The 25,117-nt window shown below is 36.8% G+C and overlaps 3 protein-coding genes across 4 annotated transcripts in view; 2 read left to right on the top strand and 1 right to left on the bottom strand.

The window, feature by feature from the left end:
• Window positions 1–25,117, top strand: part of OR5D3 (olfactory receptor family 5 subfamily D member 3) — an 80,082-nt gene that overhangs the window by 33,499 nt on the left and 21,466 nt on the right. For both annotated transcript variants that reach the window (XM_065528190.2, XM_065528189.2), the window contains 2 exons: window positions 19,379–19,525; window positions 20,362–20,470. The gene's annotated coding sequence lies outside the window, so the exon portion shown is untranslated. The remainder of the gene's footprint in view (window positions 1–19,378; window positions 19,526–20,361; window positions 20,471–25,117) is intronic.
• On the top strand, window positions 3,446–5,737 carry OR4S2 (olfactory receptor family 4 subfamily S member 2). Its single transcript, XM_045370706.3, has one exon. The coding sequence runs from the start codon at window positions 3,883–3,885 to the stop codon at window positions 4,834–4,836; it is 954 nt and encodes a 317-aa protein (XP_045226641.2). The 5' UTR covers window positions 3,446–3,882; the 3' UTR covers window positions 4,837–5,737.
• On the bottom strand, window positions 17,383–18,315 carry LOC102116286 (olfactory receptor 4C16-like). Its single transcript, XM_045370707.2, has one exon. The coding sequence runs from the start codon at window positions 18,313–18,315 to the stop codon at window positions 17,383–17,385; it is 933 nt and encodes a 310-aa protein (XP_045226642.2).

Raw genomic sequence — 25,117 nt, 5'->3', positions numbered from 1 at the left:
TAGCAGAATAGGGATTCCCCAAAGATGTTCGCATCTTAGTCCTCAGAACTTATCAATATATTTTGTTACAGGATAAGGTGATAAATGTTGTAGATAAAAATTAAGTTTGCCAATAAGTGGACCTTAAAACAAAGATATTATCTTGCACTATCCATGTGGGCTCAATGTATTCACAAGGTTTATTTAAAGTGGGAAAGTGAAGCAGAAGTTAGATTTGACGATGCTACACTGCCCGCTTTAGAGATGAAGGAAAGGGGTCATAAGGAAGCAGGTAGATTCTAGAAGCTGGAAGAATTAAGGGAATGAGTTTTCCCCTACAGACTTCAGAAGGATTTATCCATTACAATGCCTTGATTTTAGCCCAGTGAGCCTCATTTTGGACTTCTCACCTGCAGAAATGTGAAATACTGACTTTGTATTGATTTAAGTCACTAAGCTTGTGGTAATTTGTTGCAGTAGCAACAGGAAACTAACACACTAGCTTAATCACGATGAATGTTTCCACAAACCTGTGAATAATTGCTTTTTTACTTCCTGCTCTTAATGTTTCACTCATTTCTTCTGCTAACTCCAGATAGTGAAAATGTAAGCAGGATCTCTTTGACATTTTGGATGTTGTTTGAAATAAAGAAAAATGTGAGATAAGCTAAGAAGAGTAAAGTAAAAAGTCAAGCATGGGGAAAGAAACTAATAGGAATAGGAAGAGAAAAAGCAAGATTATTATTAGTTTTCGTGAGTCAACCTTAAGGATTTACAATATAAAAGTAAATGAATTAAATTCAACCCATACTTACTCCAAGCATAGGCCAAACATGAACCTTATCCCACCTATTTCTCCATAAATCAGCATAGAATCAATTAAGAAAAGCAATGTTCCCAAATAGCACAATCGAATATACTATTTTGTATTAAAATATAGCTTTCAAGAAAGAACAGTTACAATTCAATTCAATAAATAACATAAAACAGATATCTTAATATGTTATATCAAATATGGACTATTTAATGCATATAATAAAGCATATTAATTCAAAAAACAAGGTTTAGAATGATAAAATTATTACTTCTCTTTGCTGAATTGCTTTGGATTAGGGCCACAGTCATGAATCTGAGAATTGATCGGTTTTTGTATTTAGCAATAATTTTTAAAATTTAATTTTAAAACATTGAACAGACACTAGAATTAAAGTTCATTGGTAGGGTTGCAATTTGGTTTTGACTATGGAGGAAGACTTTGGGGAAAAGCTGTCTCCAAGGTCATTTATCATTTTGCATCTTCCTCTTTAAATAGACCTATAAGAATAGAGAAAAGAGCATTTATTGCCAGAGACCCTGTGAAATGGCAGATATCATTAGGCGAGAAAACCAGGAACAACAAAGACTGATTTCTACCAGCCTTTCAGTTTGGGGGGTCAGGTATTTTCTGGTACTAATTATTCACAAAGGAATTCCTCAGGCATCACTGTTACTTTGCTTTGGGCAGCTGCACCCAAATTAACTCAAGAAGAGATAGAAACACAAAGTGAACTCAAGCTCAGGAAAATACTGGTGAGTTTTTTTTTTTAAACTAATACAGAATATTTGTGGAAAAAGATAATTAAATTGTTAGATTTTGAACATTTGTAATATAATTGATAGAGATTGTTCTTTGAAATACAGAGATAACCAAATTATTACAACGATGATAGTGGAGATAATAACATGCACCTAAACATGACTATAAGGGTAGGATGGATATGAATAAGAAAATGTCAATAATTTCAAAGGAAAGTGAGTCATTATGCCCAAAATACTCAGTAAAAAGAGGAAGGCATCCTTGCGATGGATATTGGCTTAAGGAGATAAACAGCAAGATGCTACCGCATCAGTTGGAGTCAAGAGAGGCCATGACTCAGGTTAGCAGCCTTTACTAGGATGCACATTCTGATAAATGGAACTTTAAATCTCAATCCTGCAATCAAGAAAAATTAGTCCCTTAATAAAATATCTTGGTGAATGAAAAAATTTCCTCTAGAACATTGTGATATGGACAGTAGAGGAAAAATCCTCAGGCTTGTGCACAAAAGCCCAGTTTCTTGTAGATGAGAGCCAAGCGACATAAATAATTGTTGCCCAAAACTGCTATGATATGAGCTTCCTTAAGTTGAGGGGCTTTCTTAGTGGAGGATAGTATATTTCTTTTAATTCAGCAGGAAAACTGAAGAGGAATGAGTATGTAAAAGCAGGGAATGTGCATCAGTCTGTACCTAAATCATATTATTACTATTACCTTTATAATCATTATTTTGTAATGCACAAGAGATGGCACGCCTGTAATGACTACTGTGCCAACTCTAACATGAATACCTGAAGAAACACAGCCTTGTAGTTTCCCAAAAGCTGGAAGTGTTAGCCACAATGTCACTGCACAGGGATAGCCGAGAGCACAGAGTTCAGTAGGTGTTGTCAGCATTCAGCTGGGTGGATCTTGAGAGGATCTACAGGTCTCTGCTAGACAACCTGTAATTGGAGGAATCACTTACATCTATGGTTGATTTGAAAAAGAGTCCTAAAAGCTCCTTTAATCAAAACTATTCCACATGCCCTTTTCTATCCAAACATACCAACGACCCCATTATAGTGCCTGAAATTTCACCACTGAATATTCATCTATTTAAATAAATGTTGCGATTTTCCTAAACCCATCAAAATTATCATTCAGTGATGATCTCTTCCAGAACTATAAATCGACCAAACTGGGAGAATGAATACAGCCCGAATAAAACTTGAAAGATTAGAAAGATGTATGAAGCAATGTTGACATTAATGGACAGTCTTCTCTTTTTTACACCCATTTTCTTTGTTTCAGTTGATAGACAAATGTTTAAAATGCAAAGCAAAGTCAGTCCTGGAAAATCCTAAAGTATTCTGAGTTTGTACATGGAGAAATTACATAAGACTTCACTCCACCTCCTTTCAAATCAAACAGGTCTTGCTTTCTCTCTAAAAGTTTCTTTTATTGCTTTACCTTCCCTCTGACTTCCTATCAGGGTTTTATGAATATTTCATACTGACAGAAGTGATCTAATTTCATGGTTGAAATAACCATTAATATGATATGTAGTAGTGAAATTGAAACTGTCATTTCACAAACGGGATAAGAGAATTTCTGTTAAGTTAAATAATTTACCTGGGGTTACAGCACTGTCATTTTAGAATCAAGTTTGTGTAATTTTGCTCTTCTATTACGTCACACTGCATCTTGACTATCAGGGCTAGAGACCACATTGGCAGAAGTGCAGACATCATGTGCACAAAGATAGAGTTTCATGAGAACTTACAAAGCCCATGAGTGGATACACTTGCAGAGAAATTGCAGAGTATTTGTGAGTGGATGTGATAATCAGGCATGGCAATATTCAAAAGGTGAAATGTGGATATGTTTTCACTTATGGGTCTAAAATAAAGCAAACATTTCCAAATGTTTGCCGGTAGATAACATAGATGTGACCATATCCCAAAATACAGAAGTTGTTTCAAAACTCAATGTCTTGTACAAAATAAAAACTAAATAACGTTTAGAAACAGCTAAATAAACATTAATAAAAGGTGAGAGAAGAGAGGCATATGGTAACATATATATGAGACTGGGGGTTTTACTTTCTCTCTCTGGATTTTGCTTTCTCACCTGAAGTGAATGAATGTGATTTAATCTTGAGGTAAGATGATCAAAAGAGATGCACTTCAATTTCGTTAAGCATGCATGCCAATCAGCATTTTTTCCCACTTTCAACTACTGTGATTTTCCATTGGTTCTGTGCTAGAAATAGAAGAAATATAGTCCTTTTTATGTTTTCTTTTTTTCAGGTAATTTAATTGTCTCCTAAGAACTTGACTCGTTCCATGGAAAAAATAAACAACGTAACTGAATTCATTTTCTGGGGTCTTTCTCAGAGCCCAGAGATTGAGAAAGTTTGTTTCGTGGTATTTTCTGTCTTCTACATAATCATTCTTCTGGGAAATCTCCTCATCATGCTGACAGTTTGCCTGAACAATCTGTTTAAGTCACCCATGTATTTCTTTCTCAGCTTCTTGTCTTTGGTGGACATTTGTTACTCTTCAGTCACAGCTCCCAAGATGATTGTTGACCTGTTAGCAAAGGACAAAACCATCTCCTATGTGGGGTGCATGTTGCAGCTCTTTGGAGTACATTTCTTTGGTTGCACTGAGATCTTCATCCTCACTGTGATGGCCTATGATCGCTATGTGGCTATCTGTAAACCCCTACATTATACGACCATCATGGACCAGGAGAGATGCAATAAGATGTTACTAGGGACATGGGTAGGTGGGTTCTTACACTCCATTATCCAAGTGGCTCTGGTAGTCCAGCTACCCTTTTGTGGACCCAATGAGATAGATCACTACTTTTGTGATGTTCACCCTGTGTTGAAACTTGCCTGCACAGACACGTACATTGTTGGTGTTGTTGTGACAGTCAACAGCGGTACCATTGCTCTGGGGAGTTTTGTTATCTTGCTAATCTCCTACAGCATCATCCTGGTTTCCCTGAGAAAGCAGTCAGCAGAAGGCAGGCACAAAGCCCTCTCCACCTGTGGCTCCCACATTGCCGTGGTCTTTATGTTTTTCGGCCCCTGTACTTTTATGTACATGCGCCCTGATACTACCTTTTCAGAGGATAAGATGGTGGCTGTATTTTACACCATTATCACTCCCATGTTAAATCCTCTGATTTATACGCTGAGAAATGCAGAGGTAAAGAATGCGATGAAGAAACTTTGGGGCAGAAATGTTTTCTTGGAGGCTAAAGGGAAAAAGTTGGACTTAATAATTTAAGCTACATGATCTTAAGATTTCTCAGCGTTGCTTAACTCATCTGTGCAATGAAGGCGGTAATAACAACCTCATGGGATTTGGAGTGGAAAAATGAGAGAATAACACATTCAAAAGAGTAAGGTATTATTTGTCATTATTATCGCATTTTTTCTAATATTTCATAATTAGATAACTTCCTGAAATATCTATGACAGAGAAACATTATTAAACATAGAATCACAAACATGCAGAAGAGCAATTCCTCCTGGCTTTCCATTGGGGACCGTTTCGATTACCCTATCTTGCCATTCACTGGTCTTGCCGTCATATCCCTGAAAGCAGAAACTCACCCTATGTTTAAAGTGGAGGAAATAAATTTTAAAAAATTTAGCATTTCCAAATGTGTGGGCAGTGTTTGCATATTTATGGGCTTAATTTTTGAGGTGTCAGGCACTATAGTATGACTCATATATTTCCTCCTAAAAAAAAATCCTCTACCCTGCTGCTGAGGCTATGTATAGAGTAGTGGGGAATTGATAAGGTTGTAATGTGTGCTGGCTGCTGACATCCTGGGAGCAGCGAGAGGAAAAGGCCCCATAGTTCACAGCGTAGATTTCACTTATCCTTGTACATGCACATTTCATCACTGTCCCCCACATTAATTCCAGGAATTATTTAGCTCAGTCTTTCAAAAGAATAAACCTCCAATCTTTTGTGAAATAATATAGAGGAATTCTTACCTGGCTGTGTAGAAAATGGCCCGTGGAAATAAAATAATTTTCATGTAATACAATGTATGTTTCACTCCTACATTCTGTAGAATCATATGCTACAAGCATTTAGCATCTCAGGAGTTTTGCAGGTGAACTAACTTGCTAGTTTTCTCCGTCCTTGCTCAGATGGCTGTAACTTCCCCCACAACACTGAGTCAACTACCTGGTAACACTGTTCTCTATTTTTCAAAAAAAAGTGTGAAAATCTTTCACCAGCCGGTATTTCCTGCCTGCTTTTTTGTCATTGTGGATTAACATATAATTTCTATTTTACTCTTATTTTAGCGACAATGCAGACGACAAAGGAAATACGTTTTTGTGGACAGTTTACTAAGTTTAACAGAAATTTTATTTTTTAAAATATGCACTTATTAGCTTTTGTCATAACACAATGACAAAAGAAAAGAAGAAAATGAAAAGTTGCATAATATTACCATACAGATGTCTTATTTACATGAATATATAAAGGAACACATGCATATTGAACTGTCTGAAAACTCAAACAGTTCAACAATGTAAAAACTGAAAGAAAAAGCATAATAATCACTTTCCTATCTTTTCTTAGAAACACACCATTGTTAGCAGTTTCTTATGATTCCTTCCATTAAAAATAATTTTTTACCTATATTCACTTATAATTTCTATTTTATGTTATGTTTGTAGTCACAGAAAGGAATAGTATAAACATTGACACGTAACTCTTTCCTTTAGAGAATAATATGATCTGACCGTCTCTCCACGACAGCACTTACAAATGAAACCCCAGGGTCTAGTCAGATTGGACGTGGATGCTGTCGCCATAGCAGGCACACTGGAGACCATGCCAGAAAACAGTCCTCTTCCAGGGAAGGTCAAAGCAGCTGGCAGTGTGAGAGGGTGAGATGAATGAGGTAACATCCAGGGTTCGCAACTGATTGAGCATGTGGCCAGAGACTGGGAGGTAGTAATCGAGAATGTCCTTAGGATTGTGACCAGTTCTGTTTTCCGAACTAGACCTAAAGAAAAACACAACTGAGATAACTTCCTTAATGTTGCAGCAATTCCCAGAACCATAGCTGATAGAGAACATCTTCCTCTTCCAGCACCCATTTTCTCACCCTTGATTTCTTTCGCCCTTGGCCAGCACTTCAGTTGGTTTGGGTTGTCTACCCTGTGGGGTGACTGAAAGCATTATCTATAAGAGTTTGATCCCTAGTTGCCTTGTTCTTATTTACTGTAGTTGCTGCAATTGTCCAGTTACAGTTATCCCTGGTGTGCAAGTGCTAAGAGAGATTCCATTACCTTCTCTGTGTTCTGGATACAATCATCTCTGTCCTAATCCATTATGACAACACTAGCCACTCATAATAACCAGAATCAAGTACTCTAGCCAAAATAGTAACTATTTTTTTTTTCCTGCTGGTCCATTTGCATAAGGAGCACAAAATAGTGGTTCCTGCTGTGTTCCTGGAAAATATGTTTTTCTCTCTAGAAACCAGGACTTCGGTCCTCGTGAATCTGAAGACTAAGAAAGTGAGTTTCTGGGAGTGCAAAAATTAGAAAACACTCTACTTTCACCCCTTGGATCTCAGAATGATGTATATGGCAGGCAAATGGGGACTCCACACCACGTAGCAGGCATCGGGTCAGCATTCAATGCATACGCTGAATCCTGAAACGAGCATCCTGTCTCCTCCAGAGCTGACTTCTAGCTAGTCCCTTGATTGAGCGTTTAACAGTCCTTTTCTCTCTTCTATGAAGCTAGATGCTTATGGGTGATGGGCTATACGGGAAGATCAGTGAATTCTGAGATCATGAGAACATTTTATATCTCCTTTGCCCCAAAATAGGTACCAGGTCCTAGGCAATCTTTAATGGATATTATGTCAATGTGTCAATCCGTCTGCAAGCTGTCAAATGTTGGTGTAGATGAAGGTACTATGGAGATGGAAGACAAAACTGCATCTACAGTGTCTATTGTTTCTGATTAGGACCAATTGCTTTCACTTTCAGGGTGGAGGAGGTTTTATATAATTAACACGCTATCAGGCACATGAATATTTTCCCAGAGACAGGCATCACATTGAGTGCTCAGGCATGGATTCTGCTACTGGCATGTTGGACACTCAGAGCGGGCAGACGGCAGATGAGCATTTATGGTAGGGAGCTCGTGTCGCTGAGCCCAGGCATAAAACATCCTTGCCAGTATAGACTCTTTGTTCATGGGCTCATTGTGCTATCACTGGAATATCCTTAGGGACGGACCATATCAGAGCACAGTTCATTCTCATCGTCTGGATAGTTAAAGTCTGTTCTCTTGTACATGCTTTCAAGTTAGGTCTAACTTCAATAGGTCTATTCACATCCCTCTTTTCCAGATCACTTGGTCCAGTCTTCTGATCTTCCAGGAACTTTATCAACAAACTAGGCATTTACCACTGCCTCCAGTCAATGTATATTTATTACCCAGGACTCTTCCCCTTCTACACAAAGTTGAAACCAAGAATATTATTCAGGGTTTTGTCCATTAGCAGAAATTCTCTACGCTACATACCTTTAAGGCCACCATTTAGGGCTGGGATGTCCTTTTAGGTTAATGTCAATGTACTGTGGTGACTTGTATGTGAACCTGACCAGAATCCATTCCTCCTCTGTCAGATGATCCCAGAGCCTTCCCGGTGAGGCCATATGTGTGACTTGAGGAAGAGGCATTGATTTAACAGAGATGAGTCATATGAGAGTCAGAACTATCCATTTGTTCCTGAACCACTCTTGTCCTCTGATTTGCTCAGGCCAAGCTTTTACCAGTTCAGGCTTGTATTTGTTGAATTCAAAAGATTGTTTTATTCCAAATACTATATTTTATTATATTTATTTCATATATTAACATTAAACCTTGAAAACATTTGAATATTCATTTTTTTCCCTGTTCCTTTCTCTAAATTAGTGTCAAGATTATCTCTTTTTGAAAGCAGCCTTCCCATGGAATATTGGAAAAAAAATTTTTCCCTGCATTTCAGAGGGAATACCTCAAGACATGATAAAAGGTATTAGCATCCTAGACAATATTATTCCCTAAAGTTTCCCTTATTTTGCAAATTGAAATCAATTCCAGTGTTGCAATAAATTTAACTTTTGGTTTGTCTATTTAGCCTACATGAACAGTAAGTTAATCATCCTCATACTCAGTAATTAGATACAAATGAGGATGTGGAGGTGCTTCAAGCACACCAAAGATGCAAGGGAAAAAGAGGAAAAATACAAATGGATGGTGGAGAGAGTGAGAGAAAACAGAAAGTCATTGGTTAAAGAAGATGTGGATCACCAAGAAATACTTCTGCTCCCACCAGTGATTTAAAGTTGCCCCTCCTTGCATTGGGAAATGAATTTTTCTAGCTTCCATAATACACTTATAATTTATTTGCAAGTAGTATGCAGGAAAGGAAGTATGATGTCTCAAAACAAGAGGTTCTACTCTGTGGGGTGTAGACATCTCCCTCCGAGAACCCTCATATTCATAGCAAGTGGTCTGAGGATTAATATGTACACCAATAACTTAATCTCACTTTTTTCAACTTCATTTCTATTTGTTTTATTTACTCAAGTTAGTAAAATAGCACTCATTACAACATGTTTTTATTAACATAATTTTATTCTACCAAATATGTATTGAATGCTTTTTATATACTAGGCTCTGTTTATCACTTTGTAAAAGTTTGATCTTTTAATCCCCATAACTATTCCATGAAGTAGGTAAAACTGAAAGAAAACTGAAACTCACAGAAGTTAAGCAGCTTGCCCAGGTTGCTCACTTATCTACCCTAAGAAAATGTTGAAAATGACAATTAATGGTCGGTATTAAATAATCAATTGCGTATTTATTAAGTAAATTAATAAATATGACAAATGAAACCATATTGGAAGAGAGCTTGGGTAATAATTTATAATTAACTTTTCTATAAAATTACCTATGCGACGGTTAAGGATGTAAATCAAAGATTCTTTCTGAACTACAAAAAACTACTCATTTAAAAGAACAGCAATGTAAGTGAGGTTGGCACTTGAGATACATCAAATGCTGCAGTAGAAAATCTCTTTCACTGATACGACTTAGCACTTGTAATCAACACACCAAATGAGATGTTGAAAATGTCAGGATTTTCAACATCTATTCTATTTCAGCACCTATTCTAGAGTGCACTATTTTTCATAATATAATATGGAATGTAGTCTCAGTAAGGAGAAAACATGCAATCTTTGGTGGTTATTTGTTGTTTTTCTGTACAATATCTAAATACTTTTGCAGATGCATCCTGCCTGCCTCATAAGAACACTAATGTTAAGTTGTAGAAACTGTCTCGGTGGGCTCTGAACTCTCATTTTCCTCTAAGTAGCCATAACTTTGCCATTTTCAGCATATTTGTGTAATGTTTGGATTGTGTTATTTCTTCCCAAGTGTGTGAATATGACTCTCACTAGATTGAATATAAAACAAGTCCCCTAGGAGTTCATGATTGGATTGAAGCATTATTAGCAAAAAAAATGCAAAGTCAACACATTTTTCTGGACTATTGAGAGAAGTCATTTTCTTATTCCTAATAGAGTTGCTGAGAGTACAGATACAGGACCCCTGCTTATAATCTTACCATGAGTTAAAAAAAGCCAACACAGAAGGAAGCAGAGTCAACAGATAATTAGAAGGAACCAGTTCTTATAATAAAATTTTAACAGCAGAATTTACCTATTTCTAAACAATTTTATCATCTTTTATTTATTTTATGTTATTGCTTTTTACATTTATTTAACTAATATAACAAATACATGTAAATTTATTACCCATACCAAAACTTAAACTGTTACCAAAAATTAAATGTATTTTTAATCTCTTTTCTATCCTGTCCCTTGTCTCACCTTAAAGGGAGCCAATGTCCTGATTTTGTTAATGCATAATACTCTTATTGCTTAAAAATAAAACATATTTGCCTAAGATGGATATATTTTATAAAGATTTATCTGGTTTTGAATTTTAAAGAATTTAACATACTATATGTAGAGTTTTAGGAATTGATTTTATTTTGTATTCAGTATTCAGCATTAAGTTATTAAGTTTTATACTGGTTATTAAGTATAGTTGTAGATACATTTCATTGATATACAGTATTGTTTGTGTGATTATTTCAAAATGGGTTTATCTCTTACTCTGTCAATGAATAGTTGACTTCAATGAATAGTACAAATGTGGATATTTTTGGAGTGTTTGTGAACCAACTTAGTAAGCTGTTCACACTAGGAGAGAAGGATTGGGTAGCAGAATATCCTATTTTTTTTGCTACTGTTTTAATTAGAGGAACATATAAATTTTTATTCCACAAGACAACCTGGATTTACATTTTTTACTGTCAATTTAAAAATGTCAATTTTTAGTCATTTGGTCTGTGTGATACGTGGAATAAAATTTCTTGAACACTAAAATAAACTGGTATCCTGTGAAAATGTGGGACCTAGAAGGTTAGATTTGAGGTATTTGATTATGCTTCTGGTAATGAGAAACATATCTAGAAAAATATGCTCATCTACCCCTACACACCTACATTAATTAAAGATCACTTGCATAAGTTAGGAGACGCATAATAATAAAGAATCTTGGAATATTTTATATCTTAGAATTCTCTCTTTCTTAGAATATAGACTGGACACAAAAGTCCAGTCAAGTAGAATAATATCTCTTGTCTGAAAAATTATAATGAGATGTATCATCTTTACTTTCTTATTTATTTGTTTCATGGCTCAATAAATAGACTTCCAGAACCTTGAGCCTTAAATGAACCTGGTAGCTTCTATTGGAAGACTTTGTGTGCAGTTACTTTAGCCTATAAGAAATTCTTTAAAATGAAGACCTCAAAAAGCTGGCAATCAAAGACTAATTTGCCTTTTCATGATGGTTTCTTGGTGGCCTTGATCAACCCAGCTTTACCTCACTTTTCTTGCTTGTCGTTTTCAGAAAAACTGTAGATTGTGCTGAAAATGCAACATTCTGAGATGAGTCACTGTGTGGAACAGCCCAGGCTATGTTTCTGCTCCTGCTAGAACAGGATGTCCTACAACTAGCATTTAAGCTAGTTAGGCATCCTTGGGGCATAAAATTCAGAGAGAACTTGTTTTAGCCTCCCTCAGCTGTAGGCAACATGAGGCAAACACAGATGAGATTCCATCTGCCCTTGGCATCCTTTCTGAGCTTTAGGTGACTGGCTTGCCGTGAGTCCTGGACTTTATTGTCACTTGCAGGCTATCTGTGAGTAATAAAGTGTAAATGTTTTGTCTCATCAGAGTCAGGCAAGTGGTGGAAATTACAGCCCAAGATGCAGTGGGCTGAAGTGTTCACACTCTTATTCCTGGTGAGTGGCATTGTGATAATCTTTACTATCCTCCGCTCAGTGGAAGTCCTCCTTTGGGAATGATAGGCTGTGCACAGTAAATCTACTACATAATTTTCATTCTATTGCATCAGCTTAAAGCTCAGTATAATTTATTAGATTATATAGAGAGGTTAAATGAATAGGTCGAGTGTTTCTCTAGTGTGTAATTTATTGGAGCCTTCACTAGTCTTGCCATCGTATCTGAAACCAAAAAGCCTCCATTTATGTTTAAAGTCTAGGAAATTAAACAAATAAACAAACAAAACCCAGTTATTTGGAATCTCCAAATGTGTGGCCAGTGTCTGTATATTTTTGGTTTATTTTGTGGGCAAGCAGCCAGTGTGACAGTCATATATTTTCTTCTAGAAAAAAAATCCTCCACCTTCTTACTTAGCATATGTGCATAGCAGTGGAAAATTAAGGAGTTCATGATGTATGCTGGCTGCTGATATCCTGGGAGCAGCGAGAGGAAAGAGCCCCGTAGTTCAGTGTGGATTTTCACTTATTCTTGTACATGCTGCTACATGTTTCATCACTGTCCTTCACACTAATACCAGCAAGTGTTTAGCTCAACCTTTCAAAAGAATAAACCTCCAATCTTTTGAAAGATAGCGTAAAAGAAATATCACCAAGCTGTGTGGAAAAAGGTCTGTGGAAATAAAATAATGGCCGTGAAATGCAATGGATACTTCACCCCTACATTCTCTAGAACCTGATGGTCCAAGCTTTTAGCATCTCAGGAGTTTTGCAGATTAATTTACTTGCTAGTTTTCTCTATCCCTACTCAGATGGCTAAAACTTCCTCCACCCTGCTAAATCAGTTACCTAGTAATATTCCTTGATGTTTCCAAAAGTGGTGCGTGAACACCTTTCACCAGCTGGTGTATCCTGTCTCGTTCATTTTGTCATTGTAGATTAACACATAATTTTCTATTTTAATCCTATGTTAATTACAATTTAGATGGCATAGGAAAATACATTTTTACAGATATTTCACCATATTTAACAAAACTTCTACTTTAAAAGTATATATTTATTAGTTTTTGTCATAATATAATGACATAAAAAAAGTTACATAATGTTACCATGCAGATGAATTATTTACACAAAAATATAAAGGAGCACATGCGTAAATTTTGAAAATTTGAACATTTCATTAATGTAAAGAATGAAAAAATCTAATCATCTCTTTTTGATTCTTAAAAAGATACTCATTGTTAGCAGTTTCTTATCATTCTTTCTATTAAAAATAATCTTATGCCTTTATCCACTTGTTTCCATTTTACACTGTGCTATAGTCACAAAAAAAAGATAGTCTAACCCTTGTCACATAACTTCCTCCTTTAAAGAAAAATGTATACTGACTATCTTTCCATAGCAACACTTAGAAATGAAACTCCAGGATGTAGTCAGTGGGTGCTCTGAACCCACCGCAGATACACTGGAGACCGTGTCAGAATGGGTGCGGTGGCTCACGCCTATAATCCCAGCACTTTGGGAGGCCAAAGCAGGCAGATCACCTGAGGTCAGGAGTTTGAGATCAGTCCTGGCCAACATGTAGTGAAACCCCATCCCTACTAAAAAAATACAAAAATTATCTGGGCGTGGTGATGCACGCCTGTAGTCTCAGTTACTTGGGAAGCTGAGGCAGGAGAATGACTTTAACCCTGGAGGCAGAGGTTGTAGTGAGCCAAGATCACACCACTGCATTCCAGCCTGGGCAACAGAACAAGACTCAGTCTCTCTCTCAAAACAAAGAAAAAAACACTTCGGGAGACCGAGGCAGGCAGATTGCCTGAGCTCAGGAGTTCGAGACCAGCCTGGGCAACATGGTTAAACCCCATCTCTGCTAAAATACAAAAAATTAGACTGGTGTAACAGCGTGCACCTGTGGTCCCAGCTACTCAGGAGGCTGAGTCAGGAGAACTACTTGAACCCAGGAGGCGGAGGTTGCATTGAAAGGAGATGGCGCCACTGCACTCCAGCCTGGGCGACAGAGTGGGACTCCATCTCCGAAAAACAAAAACAAAAACAAAAAACACAGTCCTCTCCCAGGGAAGGCCAAAGCATCTGGTAGTGTGAGAGGACGAGATGAACGTGATAGCAGCCAGTGTTCTCAATTGAGTATGTGGCTGGAGTCTAGGTGGTAATAATTGAGAATCCCCTGAGAATTGTGATCAGTCATGTTTTTCAAACGAGATCTAAAGAAGGACGCAGACCTGAGATACGTTCCTGATTGCAACAATTCCCACAACCATAGCTGATAGAGACCATCTTCCCCTAACACCTCTCATTCTAGATTTCTCTCACTCTTGACCAAAACTTCAGTTGGTTTGGGTTGTCTGCCTTGTGCGGTGACTGAAAAATTTATCTACAGGAGTTCTGTCCCTTGTTCTTGTTGGGTTGTAGTTGCTGCAATTGTCTAGTTACAGTTGTCCTTGGGTGTATAAGTGCTAAGAGAGATTCCACTACGGTCTCTGTGTTCTGAATACACTCGTCTCTGTTCCAGTCTACAGTGTCAACCCTAGCTGCTACTCCCAGCAACAGAATCAAGTACCCCAGCCAGAACAGGAACTCATTGTTTTTAATCTGCTGATTTACTTGTATAAGAAACACAAAAGAGAGATTTCTGCTGTGTTCCTGGTAAATATTGTATTCTTCTCTAGAAACCAGGACCTCTGTCCTCATGAAACTGAAGACTAGGAAAGTGAGTTACTGGAAGTAACAACAAAAGAAAACATATCTACTTTTATCCCTTGGATCTCAAAATGATGTATGGTAGGCAAATGGGAACTACACACCATATATCAGGGATCAGATCAGGATGCATGTACAGAATCCTGAGAACAGTATCCCATCTCCTCCAGAGCTGACTTCTAGCTATTCCCTTGATTGAGTTCTTAGCAAACCCTTCCCCTCTTCTATGAAGCTGGATGCTTAAAGGTGATGGGCTACATGGGAATATCAGTGAATTCTGAGATCATTGGAACATTTTATATCTCCTTTGCCCCAAAATGGGTACCAGATCCTAGGCAATATTTAAGGGATATTACGTCAATGTATCAGTCCATCTGCGAGTTGTCAAATGTTGGTATTGATGAAGGCCATGTGGAGATGGAAAGCAAATCTGTGTCTACAGTGTTTATTGTTTCTGATAAGGAGAAATTGCTTCCACTTTCAGGATGGAAGAGGTCTTATATAATCAACCCACTATCAGGCACATGACTGTTTTCCCAGGGACTGGCATCACACTGAGTGTTCTGGCATGGAATCTGCTACTGGCAGGTTGGACACTCAGAGGTGGCAGAAGGCAGATTAGCATTTATGGTAGGGAGCTCATCTTGCTGAGCCCAGGCATAGCTCACATTGTTGTTAGTACAGACACACTCTGTTCATGTGCCTTTTGTGCTGTCACTGGATATCATTACGATGGATAGATAGAGCACGGTTCATCCTGATCATCTGGATAATTAAATCCTACTCTCTTGTACATGTTTTCTAGTTAGTTCTCACTTGTTTAGGTCCACTTACACAAGTCTTTTCTAGACCGCTTTGCTCAGACTTCTCGTCTTCCAGATGGATCAACAATCCAGGCACTTGCCACTGCCCCTGAATCAATGTACATCCATAATCCAAGCACCTCTCTCTCTTTATACAAGGCAGAAAGCAAATTTGTAATTAAGGACTTTGCTCAGTAGCATAATTTTTCCATGCTACTTATCTTTGAGACCACTTTTGAATTATGCTGTGATGGGCAACTGTTCCTTACAGGTTAATGCCCATGTGTTGAGATGACTTGTCTGAAAACCCAACCAAAATCCTTTCCTCCTCTGTCCATTCATCATAGAGTACTCCCAATGTGGCCATACACATGAGTTTGGAGAGAAGCATTGATTTAACAAAAGTGAGTGATATGAGAATTAGAATCATCCACTTGTTCATGAATTATTCTTGCCTTCTGACCTGCTCAGGTCAACCTCTTACCATTTCAGGCTGTATATCCATCAGAACTTAAGATTTGTTGAATCTTATAATATCCAGTTCATAATGTGTAGTTGAGGTTGCAAAAATTTTTAGTATTTCTGGTCGGTCATTCAGTATCTTTTGTATGGCTAGTTAAAAATGAGCTGATTTTGTCTTCTGTATTTATAAGGATTGAGAAGTATGCATTCACCTGCTGTCAAAATTTCTGTGATCAATCTAAATGCAAAGTACTCAGGAAAAGGAGCTGTGATTGAGACGCCATCATTATCCACTATAATCCATTTGGTTTTAGCAGAGACCAGACAAATTAATAAAAGAGACAAAAGGTGATAGCCATCTCCATTGCAGAAATATGCTTTTCATCCAAACACCTCCATTGCTCTAATCAAGTTCTTTTCTTCTGCATTATTTGAAAATGTCACTAAAATAATTCATATCTGTGATGCAACTATTTCTGTTTCAAATCCTAAAATTATTTTCTGGGGTTATCACATTCCTTGTTTAATCTGTTAATATTATCAAAGTTCCTACCATCAACTTTTTGCACTCTTTATTTGTAACCCACATAAATATCTCCACCTTAACTTGAGCTATGTATCTTGTAGTCATAATAGCCCTCTCTTATAAACAAATTACTATAATTGTTATGATTCAAGAGAAACATTAATGCTTCCCCAAATTAGAAGAGATTCTGTTAAAAGTAAAAAGTAGATTTTACAAAAAGCATAATTATATTACTGCAACTCTAGGAGTGAGAGCCTTCCTAATATCAAGAGCTCTTCCAGAAGGGTGAATTTTCTCTCTGGGTTCTGTGACTGTTATAGAAAGATCTAGGTAAACTTATGAACACTTATGATAAGATTTCAGTATATCTCTCAAGAAATTGAAAGGGAGATTACTTACATCATATATACTTCCCTTACAACAAGAGGTTTCTACACTTATTTAAATCTGGTACTTTCTGCTGAGTCAGGAAGAACAACTAAGTTGGTCATTAGACATGACAAAACCAAAGTATCTAACAAAGAAAACCATTCAGAAGAGGTAAAACTTGTCAGACTGTGAGTATATAGATGGGTAACTATTAGCAGGGAACTCCAGAAGAAGTCAACATGGAGAAGAACAGACAAACCTCAGATCAAAGCCATAAATAACATTTGGCAGTCAGGAGAGCCAGAAACATGGCAGTAAAAGAAATGAACTTTATGTATCTCTTTGTACCTCATCCTGTCTCTTCCTCACATAAAACTGACTCAACATTACTCAATGTTATTTATCCACACTGTCTCTTTTCCTGGAGGAACTAGCATTCATGCTCCAAGATAGTTACATTAAATCAACAATAAAGAGATGATATTCTCTATTGACTTCTTCCAGGTCATTCCAAACTATAATGAAGAATTTGGGACCTTCATTCATGTTTTTACATCTGAGATCAATTTCTTGCTCCACAACTTTCTCATGGCAGTTTTCACTTCTGCGTTCCTCAGCGTATAAATCAGAGGGTTGAGCAAAGGTGTTCCAAGTGTATAAAACACAGCTATCATCTTATCCATGGGGAATGTGGTTGCAGGGCGTGTGTATATAAATATGCAAGGTCCAAAGAACAAGATGACCACAATGATGTGGGAGATGCAGGTGGAAAGGGCTTTCTTTCTTCCTTCAGCACTGTGGTTTCTCAGAGTATGCAAGATGATGATATAGGAGAACATCAGCATGACAAAACTCAGTGTACAAATGGCCCCACTGTTGGAAACCAGCAGTAGGTTGACCACATAGGTGTCTGAACAGGCTAGTTTCAACAAGGGCTGCAAGTCACAGAAATAGTGATCGATCACATTGGGGCCACAGAAAGGCAAACTGAGGGCAAGAAAAATCTGAGCTAAAGAATGCACACAGGATCCCACCCAGGCCACAGCTACCAACACACCACACACCTGGTGGCTCATGATGGTCATATAGTGCAGGGGCTTACAGATGGCCACATAGCGGTCAACAGCCATGAGGATAAGGATGAAGATCTCCAGGCAGCCAAAGAAATGGAATGTAAAGACTTGGATCATGCACTCACTGAAAGAGATAGTGTCATTCCTTGAAAGGGCATCCACAATCATTCTAGGGGCTATGGAAGTAGAGAAACAAGTATCAGATAAGGATAAGTAGAAAAGAAAGAAGTACATTGGACTCTGAAGTGTCTGGCTGGTCTTGATGGTGATAATAATCAACAAGTTACCCAACAATGTCCCCAAATAGAAGAAAAATATACTAACAAACACAATTTTCTTCCAAAAAGGATCCTGTGTCAACCCGAGCAGAATGAACTCAGTAACACTGTTATTCAGTTGCATGGTTTTCATGAATGAGAAGAGGCAAATATGAAATTTTTTATCTGAAAAAAATAAAGGAATTAATTTTTTGTATGCTACGTGACGTTATTAAGCATTTTACGCAAAATTGAATATTTCTCATCAGAGACATTTTATTAGTGGTTTCTTAATAAGTCACTTCAATACTTTGTTTTTTCAATTTTAATGACCATTTCATAGGGTTACTATGAGTCTCAAATAGGCTTATGAATACCATGCTTTACTTTAGCATTCTTCACATACAAGCCCTTGTTAACTTTGGCATCATTCTGATTACTTTTTCCAACTCAATGTATGTAAAAAGGTATGGATCTCTTGTAAATTAACTTCATTTTTTTCCACTTTCAATAAATATTAGCATCTATTTTTTGCATGATTTATCACTCAGCATTTAGGATATAGTAGGCTGCCCTTGGAGATCCATGATATGAAGTCTCACACCACCACCATCCCACAGAGAATGTTTTATTTATATATAGTTTATGATTACAGATTCATATAGATATACATTATTGATAAATATATAATAATCTCAACTGCTAAGCAAAATTTTTCCCAGGTTAAAAAGAGGCTAAGGAAACACCCACAACCTCTAATTAATATGCTCCTACCTTGAAGTGTCATTATGATTGTACTGAAATGAATATTCTTTGATAGTTGGTAATATCTTAAATTTCCCATTTCTAATTTTCTCCTTCTTATCTATTAAAACACCTCTTGGAACACTCAGAATTCTTGAGTTTACATTTATATGAAAATAAACGAGAATGGGGTACTACTACTCACTAGTTTATGATTTCACAATTTAAGTTTTCAGCTTGAGCATTTTGTAACCGGGGTGGTTTGGAAGGATGTCATCAGAAAGTTGGTGTAGGCCTGGGTCATAGCCTTAATCCCCAGCAGGTTTTTTATTATCCACATTTCTGAAAACCCCGTGTTCCTAGAGCAGAGCAGAGATTCAGAAGAGGGAGGAAAATGTGATTTTAGAGAAAAGAGAGATTATAGTTAGTCGGTAATTGACTTCTTCAATTTTTTTCTTTTCCAGAAAAGTCAGTGATCATTCAACTTTGAAATGTCACTTCTTTCAATGAAGATTTGTTTATTTTAATGTGGAAAAAATATTATCATGAGGCTTCACTTTCAAGAACAAAATCTTTACTCTAGATCTTTCTTGTTAAGATGATATTGGAAGGTATGCATATACACATCAGAATATAACTGGAAGTGTAATTTATTTAAATATAATCTAGAAGACATACTTAACCCATTGTATTTCTCCCCAGTTCCATCCTTACCTTCAAAACATTGTGTTGAAAGTTGTGAGCTGGCCAAAGCAAACAGTATGATAGACAAAACAGATACAGAATTCCCCTTATATATATTTATTCCTCTCCCTGGATAAATTTTCCTCTCCTGAACAGATATGAAATATACCTTATTTTCCTCCAAAAAAAGAAAAAAGAAAATGATGAAGTTATTTATTTTGGAGTGCTCAGAATAAAAAAAGTATATGTATCTTTGGATTCTATAACTTCTGTCGAGTGCCTTAAACTATAAGGGAACTGAGTTGGTATGTTAATCATTACAATAAGCTTATTTTTCCCTTATTCATTTAAAACAGCAATCCATCAAAAAGTGTTTGTACTTGAGAAAAACGTGGTAGACTTTGGAAGCAATGGTCATTTTCACCTCTAATATTCCATGATTTTGAGCATTCTGTTGAGTGTACAGCGGTTGGTCTGCATATTCGCAATCCCATCAGGCTATCTATTTCCAGAACAAGGTTATCTATATTATACATTTGGACATAGCATTTTTAGGTAAATAAAAATTATATATATAATTTAATTAACTTTATTTTTTATTTTTTACTTTATGTATAATTTAAAATTATATATATAATTTACTTATAGTTAACTAACTATAATTCATTAACTAATAATTATAAATCCTCTTCAAATATTTATTCAATAGTTTAATCAATAGTCAATATCTGTCTTCTTCTCTGGAATTCCTTTCCATTTCTAGCTACTTCAACCATCTTGAAACTTCAAGACCCAACTATGAAGAAACCTCCTCTAAGTGGCCTTCAATAATTGTCTTGCGATAAAGAAAATTACCTCTGCTGCTCTTTAAGGTCTACCATTATACTTTTTCTTATACCATTACACATAATTGCTTAAAGACAATTATTTGTGTACTTCTTTTAACTTCCTTCCTGGAATAAGAATTTTGGAAAGCTAGGTGTTCCCCAGATATTACTTTCCACTGTACCAAATCCAGAGTCTTGTATAACATAGGTGCTTGGCGTTTTTGATTTGAACATTCTCTCTTATCTCTAAAAATGTAATAGTAGTATCTGGTTATTTTAATGTTATTCTGATTGCAAAACACCTTCACATCATTAATTTACTTGAGCTGTTAAGAATAGTAGACTGACAAATATGCTCCTCACTTAAAAAGCCAAAAAACAAAACAAAACAAAAAACAAACAAACAAAAAAAACCCAGCCTGAAATCAATTTTAAATAACTCAGTCAAGTAGCTCCATGACCTGGAGTAGAAGATGTACTCTGCATGGCATCACATGGCCATGGAAGGCTTTGGGACTCTGACTCCCATAAAAATGATAATCTCAAGATTATTATTTTTTCTATATATGAATCCTTGGCCCTTAAGAGATGCAAGGAGAGCCTTTACATTTTTCATAGCTTCCTGATAGTAATGCACACTTTTGTGCATGTGTGTGTGTGATTCTACATTCATTTTTTTTTTCCAGAGGAGTATTAACAGCTTTCATCAGGTTCTCAAAGGAATCAGACACAAAAGTGTGGGTTACAATGGTCTGGAGACAAAGCAGCACTAGTAATATATCATATCTTCTAATAACTACTGCATTTGCTTCAATTTCTCAAACAAGATTAGCTAACTTTTATTCACTCTGCCATCTCGAGAAACTGTACTAAACCTTAAGACATGGAAAGTATCCTTTTCTCCCCACACAAAAATGATGGCTTTTCATATGACTAGTGCCCATAAAATATTTTTTGAGTTCAAAAGATGACTTTATTCCAAAGGTGATGTTTCATTCCACACTGACAGTAAACCTTTAAATTTTGGGTTATTTTTTCCTGTCCTTTTTTTTTCTCAGAAAATCTAACCACTGTACAGTTGCAAGACACAGAAATATATTTTTAAATTATTTTGAATTAATCTGTAATAACTCTCTAAGCTCACAAAGATGAAAATAACCTGTCACTTACATGTCAGAAGAGTCTCTAAATGAGTGTTGTCTGTACATCCCTTTTTGAAAGCAGCCTTCCCAGAGAATATGTTTTAAAATGTTTCTTTCTACAACCTTGAGGGAATAGTTTAACACATAATGACTGAAGAGATGAGCATCGTAGAGAGAATTATTCCCTAAAGTTTTTCTTTATTTTGCCAATCAGAAACTTCTCAGGTGTTGTGATAAATTTAGTTTTTGCGTTGTGTATTTAGTCAAAACAAAAGTTAAATCAACAAGTTAACAGCAAGTTAACCCTTCTCATATCCAGTAACCAGATAGGTGCAAGAATGTGGAGGTGTTAGTGCTTCAGGCACACCAAAGGTACCAGTGAAAAAGAGGAGAAATGTAATATAGGTGATGGAGAGGGTAAGAGAGAACAGGAAGAAGAAAAAATGTTGTCGTTGGTTAAAAAAAAAAGTGGTTTACCACGAAATAACTCTTCACCCACCCAGTGCCCTAACTTGCCACTCCCTGAATTAGGAAACATTTTTAGCTCCTGTAACACACTTGTAGTATATTTGCAAGTACAATCTAGAGAAGGCACAGTGGTGTTCTGAAACTAGAGATTCTATTCTGTGGGCTACAGATAACCCCCCACCAATGAACCACAGATTTATAGCAAGTCAGCTGAGGATTGACACATATGATCAGCACTGGATCTCATACTTTTTTTTTCAAATTAATTTCCATTTTATTTACTAACTCCCGTTAGTAAATAAAAACATGTATTAAGGAATAAACTTTGTTGAAATAATATTACTTCACCCAATTTTTATTGAATACCTTTTATATACTTGGCTCCATGCTTGTCACTTTACGTAAGTTGTATATTTGAATTCACGTAACTATCCCATGAGGTATGTGTTAATGTTGACAACAAGAGTCAAACTCTGTAAAATATTTTAAGAGATTTATTCTGAGCCAATTATGAGTGACCATGGCCTGTGACACAGCCCTCAGGAGGTCCTGAGAACATGTGCCCAAGGTGCTTGGGGTACAGCTTGGTTTTATATATTTTAGGAAGGCATGAGACATCAATCAAATACATTTAAGAAATACATTGGTTTGGTTCAGAAAGGCTGGACAACTCAAAGTGGAGACTTTCCAGGCTATAGGTAAATTTAAACATTTTCTGGTTGGCAGTTGGTTGAGTTTATCTGAAGACTTGGAATCAGTAGAAAGGAATGTTTGGGTTAAGATAAAGGATTGTGGAGACCAGGTTTTATTGAGTGAAGGAAGCTCTCAGCAGACTTCAGAGACACCAGGTTGTGAAATGTTTCTTATCGGACCTTAAAGGGTGCCTGGCTCTTAGTTGATTATCTCCTGTATCTGGAAAGGAAGGAAGGAAAATAAAAGTAAAAAGGATATTCTTTATAGAATGTAGATTTTTCCCACAAGGAGCAGTTTTGCAGGGCCATTTCAAGATACGACAGAAAAACAAGTTTGGGGGTAAAATATTTTGATTTTCTTCCTTGTTATATCCGAGTCAGATTGGAAAGTAAGCCATGACATACAGTGTCAAATAAAACCCATCTGATGAGAATTTATGGTTTGTAGGGCATGACTCCCCAGACTACTTAGATAGAAATTTGAGTAAGATGAAAATATCAGAGCTTAGTCCTCAGTAATAACATTTCACATGAGAGAAAACTGAAACTCACAGAAGCTAAGCAGCTTGCCCAGGTTACATATTTAGTAAGTTCAGTATTAAGATCCATACTAATTACTGTTTTATTCTGTGTTTTTTCCTCTTTCCACATTTTTTACATGCTAGCCTAAGACCACAGAGTACTAGAAAGTGATGATGAAAGATATTTAGAATGGCTGAGTAGTGGTATCTCAGGTTGAGGATCTTAGAATAAAAGTAAGGTAATGAGGACAGGTTGAAACTCAGGCAACCATGGCATATGCAAGTAAAAATATTCAGTAGACAGTTGAATTTTTTTAAGTATAAATTTCAAGTCAGCACTGCAGAATTTGATTTGGAAATCATTATTTGTAAATGACAGTTTAAATCATGAGGTTGTTTGAGGTCATCCAAAAGAAACAGAGATTGAAGAATTGAGCCAGAACCAAAATGTTGTGTTGCACCAAAATTTAGAAGAACCCCCGGAGGTGGAGAACAGTCTCCCACACCCTGCCTCCAGGCTGACCCCATGACAGAGGTTTTATGCAAATCACTGTGGCTCTAGGTACCATGACATCATGATTCCAGTCTTCAGAAATACTCCACAGACACAGGCTCCATGCCTTCCCAGCAGCAGGTCAGCCCCAGGCTCTGGGCTTGTCCCAGTGCCCCCAGGTTCCAGTGACCCCAGGGACCAGGTGTGTTCTAGCAGATCTAGGCACTAGGACTACCAGCTAGACAGTAGAACCTGGACGGTCTCCACCAACCAAGGCTCCAGGACCACCCATTCAGATCCAGGCTCTAAGCCAACTCCCTAGATGAAAACATAAGCCCACCTCTGTAGACCTCAGATCCATGCCCACTCCAATATCAGGCCCATTCCCATAGATTCAGGATCCAGGTTCAGTCCAGTGGACTAAGGATCTAGGTTCAGGTACTAGAATCAGCACCTCAATGTCTCCCGCAGAAGCAAGTTAAACACCAGGACTGCTCCTGTGGAATCCCCCTGGTCAGACTCCAGGTCAACAGGTCCTGGAGTCCAGTCTGGAGTGGATCCAGACTCCAAACCAATGGCATGGACCAAGTTGCCAGATCTGTTGACTTGCTGACTCAAGCACCAGAAGAGTCTACCTGAGGAATCCAACAGCAAGTCCACCTGCAGATCATGCAAAATGGCCTAGTCAGAATCTCTGGATAGGTTGATTGGTCAAGCCTTTCTCAGACAAAGCCAGTCTTCAAAGACTGAAATAAATCTCTACTTCTTCAAATGCACAGACAGCAATGCTTGGTAACAAGTATCAAGAACAACCAGGGAAACAAGACATTACAAAATAAACAAATAAAAATGCTAGTAGCTGACCCTAAAATAATGGAGATGTCTGAACTGCCTGAGAAATAATTTAATGTAATTTTAACAAGATCAGTGAACTTCAAGAAAATACAGAGAAATAATTTAACAAAATCAAGAAAACAATACATGACCAAAAAAAGAAATTTAACAGATTGAATTTCAAAAAAAAAAAACAAAAAACAAAAAACAACAGAAATTATGGAGTTGAAAAATAAAATGAACAAAAGAAAAAATGCAAAAGAAAAACATTAACAAAAGGATTGATCAGAGGGAATCTCTTGAACTTGAAGGCAGCTTATTTGAAAATATACAGTCAGTTAAAAATAAAGGGAAAAATGAAAAGGAATGAAAAAGCTTACAGGACTTATGGGATATCATCAAAAAAGCAAATTTTCAAGTTATAGGAGTTGGAGGAAGAGAGAGAGAGAAAGACATAAAGCTTATTTTAAAAAATTTTAGCAGAAAATATTCCAAATGTAGGGAAAGCTATAAATATTCAAGTACAGGAAAGTCAAAAGTCT

The sequence above is a fragment of the Macaca fascicularis genome, chromosome 14, assembly GCF_037993035.2.
Source record: "Macaca fascicularis isolate 582-1 chromosome 14, T2T-MFA8v1.1".
NCBI lineage: Eukaryota > Metazoa > Chordata > Mammalia > Primates > Cercopithecidae > Macaca > Macaca fascicularis.
This window is presented reverse-complemented; position numbering and strand designations above follow the sequence as displayed.